The sequence below is a fragment of the Psittacula echo genome (assembly GCF_963264785.1).
Source record: "Psittacula echo genome assembly, chromosome: 3".
NCBI lineage: Eukaryota > Metazoa > Chordata > Aves > Psittaciformes > Psittacidae > Psittacula > Psittacula echo.
The window spans coordinates 34,224,984-34,237,469 of NC_137736.1; the positions used below are offsets into that span (position 1 = coordinate 34,224,984).

Below are 12,486 nucleotides of genomic sequence, written 5' to 3' on the forward strand. Positions count from 1 at the left end.
CTTGCAATGCTAAAGGATCATGCCTTTTAGCTGTAGAAACGCGAAAGCAGAAGAAAATGAAGAGGCAGAGGAACAAAAGACTTCTGGCAATTCTAATTCAGATTCTAAAAAACCTGCTGCCTTTCTTCACCAATGCACAAGAAATCATGTGGAATGGAAGTTCACTCTTGGGCTTAACTTATTCTAGTGGGTCCCATGTAAGGCTGCATAAGGTATATGGAAGTTTCTAAAACTGTGTAACAGTTCTGAGCAAAAGCAAAACATTTTCACTTCAATTGAAAGAGAACGCTTCTTGAGCAAATCTGCATAAATGTTTAGACTTTCACTGATTCTTGGGTTCCTTTGCTCTTCTACCCAGAAATGTTTTGATGCAACCACCAGTTCTTTAGTTAAGAACTATTTATCCAGTTTGATTACTCTGAAGATGCTGAATCATCAAATAGGCCATCCATTTTCAAAACCTTAGATATATCATGATCATCTATCCTTTCTTCTCGTAGGACAACCATGTATGCAGGTCAGCCTGACTCTAAGGCTAACGAACTCAGGGTCAGAACCTATTTGATAAACAGCACTGTCAACTACACCAGTAGGGGACTATCAGTCCCTATCAGGACTGGGCCCTTAGGAAGGAAAAAAGGCCCCCACACATACCATTGGCAATACTAGAGACCTGCTTCAGCACTGGCTTTTCCATTTTTTTGGCGTAAAAAGCTGCATACCACACTCGCAGCTCAGTTCCTGGTGGGATGTCCTGGGAGGTGGTGAAGTAAATATCATTGTCATGCTGGAAGGCAGTTAAGTTTTGATGCTCATATTCGGTGGCTGGTCGCACCATCATCATCCAGTTGCAATCATCTTCATTTGAGGTGTCAAAATATACCAGGGGCCCATCCTTCTGGAACACCTGCCAAACAAAATATGCATATAATAAAACCCTACAAAATAATGCAAAGTTAAAAATAATCTTTATTTTTTGCTTTTGCAATGGCTTCCATTCAATGCACATCAGAGACAAAGCAAGCCCCAACACTTGCATCAACATGTATGTGATGTGATGTATTCGTCACATCTTCAGATGAGGATGTCTGAGACAGACTACCAGGGGCAGGATGGGAACAAACTGAACTTTTATCTGAAGAATTCTTTCTATAGCAACTAGTTTCTCACAAAATCTTAATGACTGAATACAGGAGAATGGAGGAGAATGCAAAAAGCATGCTCAATTCACTTTTCTAAATCTTTGCTTCTGAGTTAGGTACTACTGAAAACTAAAACTGAATTTAACTTTTACTGTAGCAATATTCCTACCAAAACTTGTCAAGAAAAGAGTAAAACAAATGTAAGACAGAAACAAATATTTATTCTGCACATTCCATAAACCTAGTGTGCACGTCACTCATCACATACAATCAAACTGAAGAAACTCATTAAAACTGAAATGAGCTGCCATAATCATTGTCCCTCTTGTATTGTCACATGCAGAAGGTGAAAGACAAGCAGTTTTGCGAACTGTATCCCAGCCCTGTCTCCTGTAACGATGTTCACATGGAATATACAGAATGAGGCTATAGTTTGATTCTTCTGTATGCTGCTCAGATAATGGTTGTTTAGCTAGTCCATAACAGGGCATGCTTAAAAGATGTCCCAAATGATCCCCCTACACATCTTTTTCCCATAGTGTGAGATAGCATAAATCCATCATGGGTAAAACTGACTCCTTGCTATTGCTTTTCATGTGCCCTGTCTTACCTTCAGGGGAAAAACTGATTCTTTTTCCAGCTTGGCAACTCTCTTGGATTCAAATGGGCCAAACTGGGTACGTTTCACCAGCTGAGTCAGAGCGAAAACTCCTTCAGTCCCATCTTCCAGTTGTCTTATCTCCAAATTAGAAGGCAGAGATGATCTAAAAATTGAAGAGAGAATTGAGAGGGAAAAAAAAGTTACACATGCGACAACAGTGCAGAAACTCATGGAAAGAAGTCAACATGTATTTCTCCCATCTTCAGAGACAGACAAGTTTTTTGATCAACATACCCTAACTTCTATGAGGATTTATAAATAAACAGAAGAGAACAACCACCAACAGTTGAGGAGGGCCACGTAGGTGATTAAATGAGAGTTCAACCCATGTAAGCCCAGAGACCTGACAGATTGCACCTGTGGGTGCTGACAGAGCAGTCCAATACCATACTGAGACTATTCTCAATTGTTTTGGAAAGATCATGGGCATCAGGGAAGGCCCCTGATGACTGAAGAAAAATGTTCCACACATCTTCAAAAGAGCCCAAAAGGAGGATACAAGAAACTGCAGGTTGGTTAGCCTCACTTCTGTTCCTGGGAAAATCATGGAACAAGACCTTTTGGGAGGGATTTAGAGGCACACGAGAAGGTGACATGAGAAACAGTCACCATGGATTGATTAAGGGCAACTCAGCCTGACAGACTGTTTGCCCTCCAGGATAAAATGACCAGGTTTGCAGATGAGGGAAAAGCAGTGGATGCCTTTCAGTAAGGCTTCCAATGCTATCTCTCTGTCCAAGTTCAGATGTTATGAACTGGATGGGCACACAACTACTAGAGTAAAGAAGCTGCTGGGTTGTCAGGCTTAGACGGTCATGTTCTTTACCTGGAGACCATAAGTGGGGTACCACAGAGATCTGTGCTGGGACTTCTGCATTGTTTAACATCATTATCAACAACCTAGAACGGACAATAGAGTGCACGCCTGTCCAGTCTGCAGATCACACTGACTGGGGGACATAGTCAGATGGCAAGACTGCTATCCAGAGGGACCTGGGTAGCCTGGATAGACAGATACATTGACAGGAACCACATGAAATTCCAAGGACAAATGCAAAGCCCTGCATGTGGGAAGGAAGAACCCCAGCCAGTACCATCACCAGAGAGAAAGACACTGGGTGGGAGGTGGTGAATAGCAAGCTGGACACAAGGCCATAGCACGTCCCAGCAGCAAAGGGGACCACAAGCATTCTGGATGGTATGAACTGGAGCAGCCAATAGACTGAAGTGAATGATCATCCCCCTCTGCTCTGCACTTGCTAGATCCTACCTACTACCTCCCATTTCAGGCTCATGAAATGGAAAGACATGGACAAACTGGACTGAGCTCACAGGAGGACCACCAGCATGGTCAAAGGCTAGAGCAGTGAGGACAGGCTGGGGAAGCAGAGCTTGATCAGTCTGGGGAAGAGGTGGCTGTGGCGGCCCAAAAAGCCATCTGTGCATACCTACAGGGATGTAATTGGGATGGAGGAATCAGGCTTTTCCCAGGAGCTCATGGCAAGAGCAGAAGAGACAATAGCATCAGGGCTGTTAAGACAGCAGTCCTCATTAACACTTGATGCAGGAGATCATCCATGGCAAGTTTCCAGGCATAGGAAGGCAGGACCTGGTAACAGCTGCAAGGAGCTTCCTTTTCTGGCAAGGCCCAGAAAACCAGCTATGCAGCCAATGTACATTGTGGGACACCAAGAGTATCCTGCCCAGGCAGAGATGGGTCAGGGCATCCACATGGCAGACCCAACACATTCAGTGTTTGTTACTGGGATTACACAGTATGACCTACACAGCCAGCATGTGTCAGACTTGCTGTCCACATTTTCAGTCCATGATTTCTCAAAAAAAATACAGAAGCCCTAAGCACATTATATAATACAAGAAGCCATCTGAACTCTCCTTTTTTGACTTGTCCTGCATCTTCACAATAGTTGTTTCTCTCCCTTAGCCTTACATTTTACACATTAATATGAAGTTTGACATTCCTGATTGCCTTTCACTATAAAAATCACTACTTGTTGTTTTCTCCCAATTAGATTTAGCCTATTTGTTTCTTTTGGCAAGCATGAATGTTTCTGCCATGCTATCACACATTTTCTTACAGAAGCATTACCCCTAATAATCCGTAAAGTCTCATAATAAAGAGAACAACTTGTTTTGCCTCTCAGTGAAGGAACTACAGAGGTTATACCAAGCAGGAGGACACAACCATTCATACACATGAGAAATCCTCACACACTTCTCTGAATCTAATGAGGTACATATGAGGAGGGGAAACAGTTGCAGGTACTCAACCAAGACAGAAGTCATCACCCCATCTGGCAGTATCTGACTTTTTGCCAGAAACCTCAGCAAAGAAGCCAAGTCCTGATGAGCAGCAAATTATTTTTTGGCTTAGATTCAGTAAAGCACTTAAGGGTATGCATCAATTTTTCTATTTAATCAAGGCCATATGCTTTCCATAGATTGGGACTTCACTTTTCAGCTCTCAGCGTGACACTCATTAAATAGCAAATATGCATCAAAGAACTAATATGGGTGTTGGGTTAGTCAGAACTAACACAAATGTTCCTTACCTTGCCCTGCTCAATACAAAGGAGTCTTTGACTGTCACCACTGGGCCAAGTTCAGGACACTCTGAATCATGGTACTGCCCACAGTCCTCGCACCCTGCAAGGAAGCAGACAGAATACAGAAAGGTTGATGGAAAACAATCCGTTAGACAGCTGCCTTCTCCTTTCAAGAGCCAAATACAAAATCTAGCACTGGGCAAAATACATACATACAGAGGCAGATGTTTATTTATATTGCTTAAAAGAACATGTATAATTGAACATCAAGTTGACAGCTGGCACTTGTGTAGGTGAGATAACACACACCATGATCATCAGTACAATCAGAAGACAATTGTTAAAAATCTCTCTCAAAGGAAAATAATTGCTTTACATCCACAGTAACTATTCTGCTTAAAGATGACACAATTCTTCAGATAAAGTGCTGTAACATCGGCAGCTAAAGAAAACCTTCCCAGCACCCAAGCTTTTAAAAAGAGCTTGGGTAGGGTGGTCTTTTTAGTGACAGGAGGCACAAACCCAGCACCAGTAGCAGAACTGTCACAGGGTCTCAGCAGGGCATGAACATGCTGTGGGAGCACAGCTCTACCTAGAGCTATGCCTGGCCCACTCAGGCTCCTCACTCACAGTGCAGGGAGAGATACCTCCAAGATACCTTCTGGTGCCTTTCCAAACAAGTCAGCTTGCTGCACAGTACACTCTGGCCACTTCTTAATTCACTGTTAGCTTACCTAAATTAACTTCTAGTTTATGTGGCTGTAAATTACCCAGAACTGAATGGCTCCTAAAAAACAATTTTCAGATCAGGATAATTTGTGGCTTTCTAAAATAAGCTGACTGAACAGGATTTCAAATGCATATACATTGCTTCACCGTAAAAAATAGCTGTCAGACTGCCCTGCCTAGTTAACTGCTAATGCGGCTTAAGAAGAGATCATCGCACAGGGGTTATATTCCTACAATGCGATTTACACCTGAGCTTCACGCTCACAAGGGCAAGTCAGGTAACCCCAGTAAGGATGCGAAGTAGAGGGTGGTTACACTTTGGAAAGAGAACAAGAAAAATGCCATGTCATTCCAGGGTATGCCCCTTCTGGTAAAGCTACTCTTTACTCCTAACTGGAAACCTCTCTCTCCCAGTATCAGTCCCAGTGAACTAACAAAAAAAATTTCTTCTTAGATGTGGAAAAAGGATCCCAAACTACAATGCAGAGCTCCACACTGTTCCTTCTTCTGGCAACAAAAACAGCTTAGCAGTGAAAATCCACATACATTTGACAAATGGTGGTAGTACCAGCTCATGCAACCCCCCAGCCTAGCTGCCCTAACTGCTGTTTCCTCCCTTCTGGTGAACAAAGGAAAGGATCATCAAGCTCTTCCCATCAGTTTATTTTTCAGATGAATGAATTTCCCAATCCAGTTTGCTGTACAGCACCAGACAGCTGTACCAGAGAAAAGGATCTGTGGGAAAGTGCTGTCCACTTAGCACTGGCATCACAACTAAGCCTACAGCCATCCTGCACTGTTTACCATACCACCACCCTTAGCTGTGCCTGCAGCTCACACTGTGCTTACTATTACAGAAATTATCTGGGACAAATATAAATTTCCAAAACCAGAGAGGGTGAAGCAGCCACAGAGGAATGTGCAAACCAGACTACTGAAAAGAACTGGATTATCATCTACAAAGGGTTGTCATAACCAACGGGGACAGGAAGGAGTAGCTGGAGCAACAGGTTCTTTTGGCTTTGCTGCCAGAGGAAACGAAGCACTTCATCATTCCCCTCATCTTTCAACTGCATCCCTCACCTCTGCAAAGAACCAGCCACTGCACAGGTTCAACAAGGGGCAGACAGTATTGTCCAAAACTACATGTGGGAATCAGCTACATATTTCTCTCACTCCTTTGCAGATGAATGACAAAAGCAGGGGGGATTTGATACTGATACATTGTGTAGCGTGTCTCTCAAAATCTAAGGGATGCCTTACAGCAGATGTTCCCCAAGGCTTTTACACTCACCATATGTGACACTTTCAAGAGATTAAGCCACAGGAGGAATACAAAACTAAGCATGGGTTAAATGGTGAAACACCTTGAGGGAAGTATATACACACACTTCTATTAAAAAACTCCAAAACTCTCTTTTGTCTATAAAATACGTATTCAATGACGCTAACTGTCCAGAAAGAATGAGCCTGCGTCCTCCATCTGTGGAAGTGCAGATCTTTAACTCAGCCTAGAGGTCAAAGTTCCCCCCCAGACACCCCTGGCTGCTAAAGCTGGCTGTATAAATGAAGGGCTTAGGCTAGTTTTAGGCCTTCAGTCTCACTTTGACCATGAAAAAGCTGCTCTGCTAACTCACATTCAGATGTCTCTTTATCTGGTTGCAAAAAAACCCAACCAAACCCAAACAAGAGAATGTTCATGCTTAAAATGAGCAACCTTTTCTTACCCCATAAACTGTTTAAACTTCCTTTACATAAATACTTTTCTAAATAAAAACTTAGTCTGTTTTAGTCTTTCATTTCAAACATTCTGAGTAGATAAGTCACATCATCAGAGTTAGATCATTTTCTCTTCTAATACTTACAGATAAACATAGTCTCATCACTGCCATCTCCAGCCATTTTTAAACCTGCCAAAATACAAAAGATGAGGTTAGTTCTGAATGACTTCTACTTTCCATAGTATAGAACCCCTTTATGGTGTAATGATGTTGACTGACCCAGAGCTATACCCAAACACATTACTGTCCCTGCAGGAGTATCAACAGAAAGTCAAAGAAATTAACGTTGCTAGAAATCCCTCAGTGGCTGCTGTATCATTACATGTGTTGCTGAATTCACCACCAAGAAGCCTAAGTGTCTGTAGGTTCACAGGCATTTCTCTCTGAGGCAATGCTGTCACACGCCATTCCTCATCCCTCCTCTTGCCAACCTTCAGACATTCCTGTGTGCCCCCTGCTAGAAGCTCCTGTGGAGCATCGGAACAAGCAGAGCCAGAGGACTAATCCAGGCCAGCAACAACCATTGCAGAAACAAAGCCTGTCTGGTTCAGCGAAGCATTCTATTGAACAGCAGCTTAAAAAATTACCTCTGAAGGGTGGATTAGTTATTAAATAAACACAATAATCTCAAGAACCTAAAAACTGCAGATGTGATCATGATTTGTTCCAAAGGCAAAGGTATACTGTAGTAACAAACATCAGAAAACCTGGGAAAACTAATCTCATCTCTGTAACTGATCTTCCATGAAATGGTAACTCACCAATTTGCTTTGACCCGTAAAATAAGGGTAACCTATACTCACTTTTATAAATCAGTTTTGGCAGTATGTATTAAAAACTGTCTCCTCAACGATGTCTAGACAATCTAAATGGTTGGCAAATAGTCTGATTATGTATGGCTAGGATCATGACACAAGCAAGACCTAGAAGATTGTTTTCCCTTTTCTAACCATGAAAAGGTTCTCCTCTTCAAATAAGCAATTTTCTCAATGGCCCAGTGAGAAGCAAAGCAACTTGAACATCATGACCCAATTCTAAGAGAGAATGAGGCTGCAGAAAGGGCAAACACATTGGTCAAGAAGAGAACAGGAAGGAATAAGAGACTGAACCTGTGAAAGGGAGAACAAGAGAGGAAAAGTAAGCAAAGACATACCAAGCTAGCAGAGCCCTGTTTGAAAAAATATAATGCATTTGCTACTACAACTACAAAAGTCAAGCCAGAGATGTGTATGACCACAGCTGTTACTCAGGATCAGCGCAGGAGCAGGACTTCCCATTACGAGTTAACTCTTGAACACTGATGCTTCATACGCTCTGTGTGGCTGAGGCCTGGAAACATGCCTCAGGCTGGAGTCTGGAGAGGCAACTACTGCACAGATACCGGATCTACTGACTTCTCAGCACAAGTGAAGTACCTGTCCCACAAAACCCCTTTCACTGTTTCAGGAAGAACTCCATGGTTGTGCCAGGCCTGCTGCTAATGCTATGATGGCGTCTGTGCACACCGGGCAGCAATGTCTGGTATTTAGCTGCTGGCTGCACCCATGATCCACTCCCCCTCAAACCTCCTCCAGAAGCAGCAAAAAGAATCCTTCATAAATCTATAGGTTACTCTCAATTAGCAAAGGACAGTCCACTGCCACATGGAGGGGTACTGAGTGGAAAGCCAGCATGTCAACTGATGGGAATACAAAAGAACATCTGGTCACTGTGGCTCTTGGTCACAGCAGGAGGTATCCTGCTGCTTAATTATCTGGGCAACAGCCTAAGGAGGATTTTAGTTACTGAGTCTGGGCATCCTGGCCTGTCCAAAGCACTGACCTCCCCAACTCCACCTCATGTGAACAGCCCCAGTAAGGGGCAAGCGCTGCCCATCTGTGGCACAAGCTAGGCCTTTCTTGGCTACTCTTATGATAAAACACTTAAACTTGTATACAAAATCCCAATGTTGAGCATGAGCAGCAACTCAGGGAATTTCTCAAAGCTTTTTACCTGAAAGCACTGTAAGCAATGCAACAGGTGTTTACACAATCGTAGAATATAATGGTGCAAAGCAAGCCACAGAAACTGCATTGTAGGCTGATGGCAAAAATGGTTTGCTTTGCTTTTTAACCAAGATGTTTTGCAGACGCTCTGCACTATTTCAAGAGGTGCACACCCAGTTATTTTTAGATAGCTTGTATCCTGACAAGACTTTAATCCTAAATACAGCTGAATTAACAAATACTTTTCTTGGTCAGTGGTTCAGATACACAGGGGACATGGTCATCAAGAAAAGCAATGCTGCTGTGTGACCTGCTCATCAAAGGCATTCACCTTCTAGGGCTTCCCTGTGTTGCATTCTTCATGAACTGCAGACTGATGATCCGCAGCATTACAGAAGCAGCCATGTCAGTCTTGTTCTAAGGGACCATAGATGAGAATAGCAAAGGGACGAGGAAATTATAGTACCAGAAATGTTGTTCAAGGTGATGGGGAGAAAGCATAAAAGTACCTCAAACACACTCGGCGCAGTTCAGCACACTACCTCTCACTATCTGCATTAGCACGATTCTCACTAACACAGCACGTACTTTCATTTTCCACACTGCAACATTTCTGATTTGTTATCTGTCTTTCCTGTGCTCAGCACAACAACTTGCTGAAATAATTCCCTGTGAAATAAACAGGAAATAAAATTTCCCTCTGAAATAAACAGGAACGGGTAACAAACTCCCACCTCAACATGCAGGTGCAAAGACAGCTACTAACCTTGAGTTAGTATCTGCAACTTGCTATAAACTGCTGCGTGTGTAAGAAAAGAAGAGCTGCCCCAAAATGAGTTCAACAGTTCTGCTTTGCAGACACATACTCACTCGTATACTGCTAACCCATAGGATCCAAAACTCCTTGCAAATCTCAACTGTATTTCCCAAGAGTTTTTGAAATAGATGATATTATGCCACCCACCCCAGCTGGTAAAGAGAGTCATGAAGTGCCATGCAAGCTCACACGATGGCACTGAAGACAGACTCAAAGTTTTTCACCTTCATCTGCTGCTGCTGTGGGCCATGTCTGGTTTTTTTTCTCTTTTTAAGCATTACTATCAGAAAAATATTCCATTAAGTCACTCATCCCGCTGCACATGATCATGTTCTTGCCTTGCAGAGATAATAAAAGCCTCTGGGAATTACAGATTTTTTTATATAAAACAGAAAACGATCATTAAGCAGTGACTAACCAGGTGAAAAGCTACACAGAAGTTAGACCACGGGTACAAGGCCCAATTCTGATGGCAGAAAACCAGAACTTTCTGGTTTATAACGAGTATAATTAATTGAGTGACTTTGTGCCTGAGAGTAATACACAGAGCTAAGCAAACTCCAGCTGCAACACGGGCCTCTGGACGCTTCTGAAACTCGAGGGAACCCAAATGAAGACACTGAGGGGATGCAGCATCACAGGTATCTGTTTACAGAGCATGATGTGCAGCAGCAGGGAACCACTCAAGCTGTAAGCTATCCATATAAATCAGACCTGGTGTAACAGCATACTTTCCCTTCTAAACTGCTGAAGAAAGAAATGAGGCTGCAGTGGCAGGTTGTGCAATTCTGATCTTGCCAGTAGATTTTAAAAGAACAGGTAAGAGAAAATTAAAAATAAACCCAAACCCTAAAAATCTGTATTTAATTACCAACAAAGTCAAATTAAAGTTCCCTTTCTTCTTGCTTCAGTTTTCCACTAAAGTTCCAGAATGGGCTTCAACTAGTGGGAATAAGTAACTTGAAAACAGAGGCAGATGGGTACTGCAAATATATTTGTGCAAGCAGAATGCATTTAAAAATACAGATTGTTTTCTTCATGATGTAGTCTACTTTGTTCATACTTCTGCTCAAAGTAATCAGAAACTACCTGGCAGAATATCTAGTAAACTACAGCAAGGCACTGCATTTCTAAAGAAGTACAACCATCCTATCAGCTACTGTTGAGAAGGGAGAGTAGGACACTTTATGTACCAGTTGGGGGGAGCACAAAGTGGGTAGTGAGGTTACCCACCTTCCCTTTCCATCATTTACAGTGACCATGGTCACTCCGCCTATGGTGCATAGAGTACATGCAAAGTTTAAGGAACACGAGTAGAAAACAAGTGTATGGCAGAAAGTCTGTGCGCAGCAAGCACTGCAGGCTGGGGCTTTCTTCCTTTTGTCTTGCAACGAACACACCTCACCTCTTCCAGTACCTGAAGGGGGCCTACGTGAAAGCTGTAGGGGGACTTTTACAAGGGCACGTAGTGACAAGACAAGGGGGAATGGCTTTAAACTGAAAAACGGGTAGATTTAGATCAGATGTAAGGAAGAAATTCTTCATAATGAGGGTGGAGAGGCACTGGAACAGGTTGCCCAGAAAAGCTGTGGCTGCCCCATCCCTTTCAAGACTAGATTGGACGGGGCTTTTAGCTTGGTCTAGTGCAAGGCGTTCTTCCACATGGCAGGGGGGCTGGAACCAGATGATATTTAAGGTCCTTTCCAACCCAGACCATTCTGTGATTCCAGAAAGCGTGAACCTACAGATCCAGGGCAGGCAAGGGCAGAGCCGCCAGTCACCGGGTCAGCCGCCGGTAATGGCCGGTTCCCATGACCGGTTCCTAGACCTGCCTCCTCCTCCTCCCACCCTCTTCCCTTTGGATTTCGCCCTCGCACCTGGGCGCTCCCCGCTCCCGCAGCCGAAGGGGACACGCCGCTACTGGCGGCACAAGCCCCACACGACCCGCTTCCCTCACAGGACCCACACCCTCCCCAGCCCAATGACTTTATCGGCCGAGCCCCGCCTGCGGGGACACCCCCCCGTTTCCCCCGCCCCACACAGCCCCGGCTGCTCGTCCCCCGGCCGCCGCCGGTGCCCGGCAGCGGGGCTGGAGCCTCCCGTCGTCGCGGGGTGGGTGTGTGTGAATGTGTGTGAATGTGTGTGTGTGCGGCGAGAGTGAGGCCGCGGCGCGGCCCCGCACCGACAGCGGGCACGGCCGGGGGTGAGCGGCGTCTCAGCCGCCAGGAGCCCGTCGGGCGGCGGGGCCCGGCCGGGGATCCGGGAGCGGCTCCGCCGGGTTTTGCCTCGGACCCGCCTCGCCCCCCTCCTACTGCCCTCCCTCCGCGCGCCGCGGCGCGGCCGCTGTAACAAAGAACAGGCGGCATGGAGGAGGCGACGGAGGAGGAGGCGGCGGGGTCGTAGCCGCTGCCACACCGGGAACTCTCGCCGCCGCCCTCGCCCCGGCCCCGCACGCCCTGAGGAGCGGCGGGGCGGCGAGAGGAGACGCGGTGGCCCGGGTGGCGCAGGCCGAGCACGGGGCGGTGATCCCGCGTGGAGAGTCCCGCGCGTGGGCCGGGGAAGGGTGGCGGGGAGGCGGCGGGCGGGAGCGCGGGGAACCGGCGTTACCTGCCTGGGGAATGGCCAGACCCGGATCGGATCCGGACTCCGGGTTCCGATCCGCTCCGGAAACTGCGCGCCACCGGAAGCCGGCGCTGCCGGCCGCAAAGCACGACGGGAAGTGTAGTCCCATGGGTGACACCCCTGACGCTGACCCTCTCCCGGTGCCGCTCCCTGCTCGCCAGGGCAGCCGATGGCCTGACCAT

At 45.5% G+C, this 12,486-nt stretch overlaps 1 protein-coding gene across 6 annotated transcripts in view; it reads right to left on the reverse strand.

The window, feature by feature from the left end:
• The window catches only part of PRDM15 (PR/SET domain 15), a 50,313-nt gene extending 37,827 nt beyond the window's left edge, over nucleotides 1-12,486 (reverse strand). For 3 of the 6 annotated variants that reach the window (XM_080612462.1, XM_080612463.1, XM_080612464.1), the window contains exons 1-5: nucleotides 12,290-12,486; nucleotides 6,965-7,009; nucleotides 4,377-4,470; nucleotides 1,753-1,906; nucleotides 655-907 (exon numbers count right to left, since the gene is read on the reverse strand). In XM_080612462.1, coding sequence (XP_080468588.1) covers nucleotides 655-907; nucleotides 1,753-1,906; nucleotides 4,377-4,470; nucleotides 6,965-7,009; nucleotides 12,290-12,413 — 670 coding nt within the window. In that variant the 5' untranslated portion in view covers nucleotides 12,414-12,486. Of the gene's footprint in view, nucleotides 1-654; nucleotides 908-1,752; nucleotides 1,907-4,376; nucleotides 4,471-6,964; nucleotides 7,010-12,289 lie in introns of those variants that run through there. The other 3 variants (XM_080612461.1, XM_080612460.1, XM_080612465.1) reach the window with 3 other exon arrangements.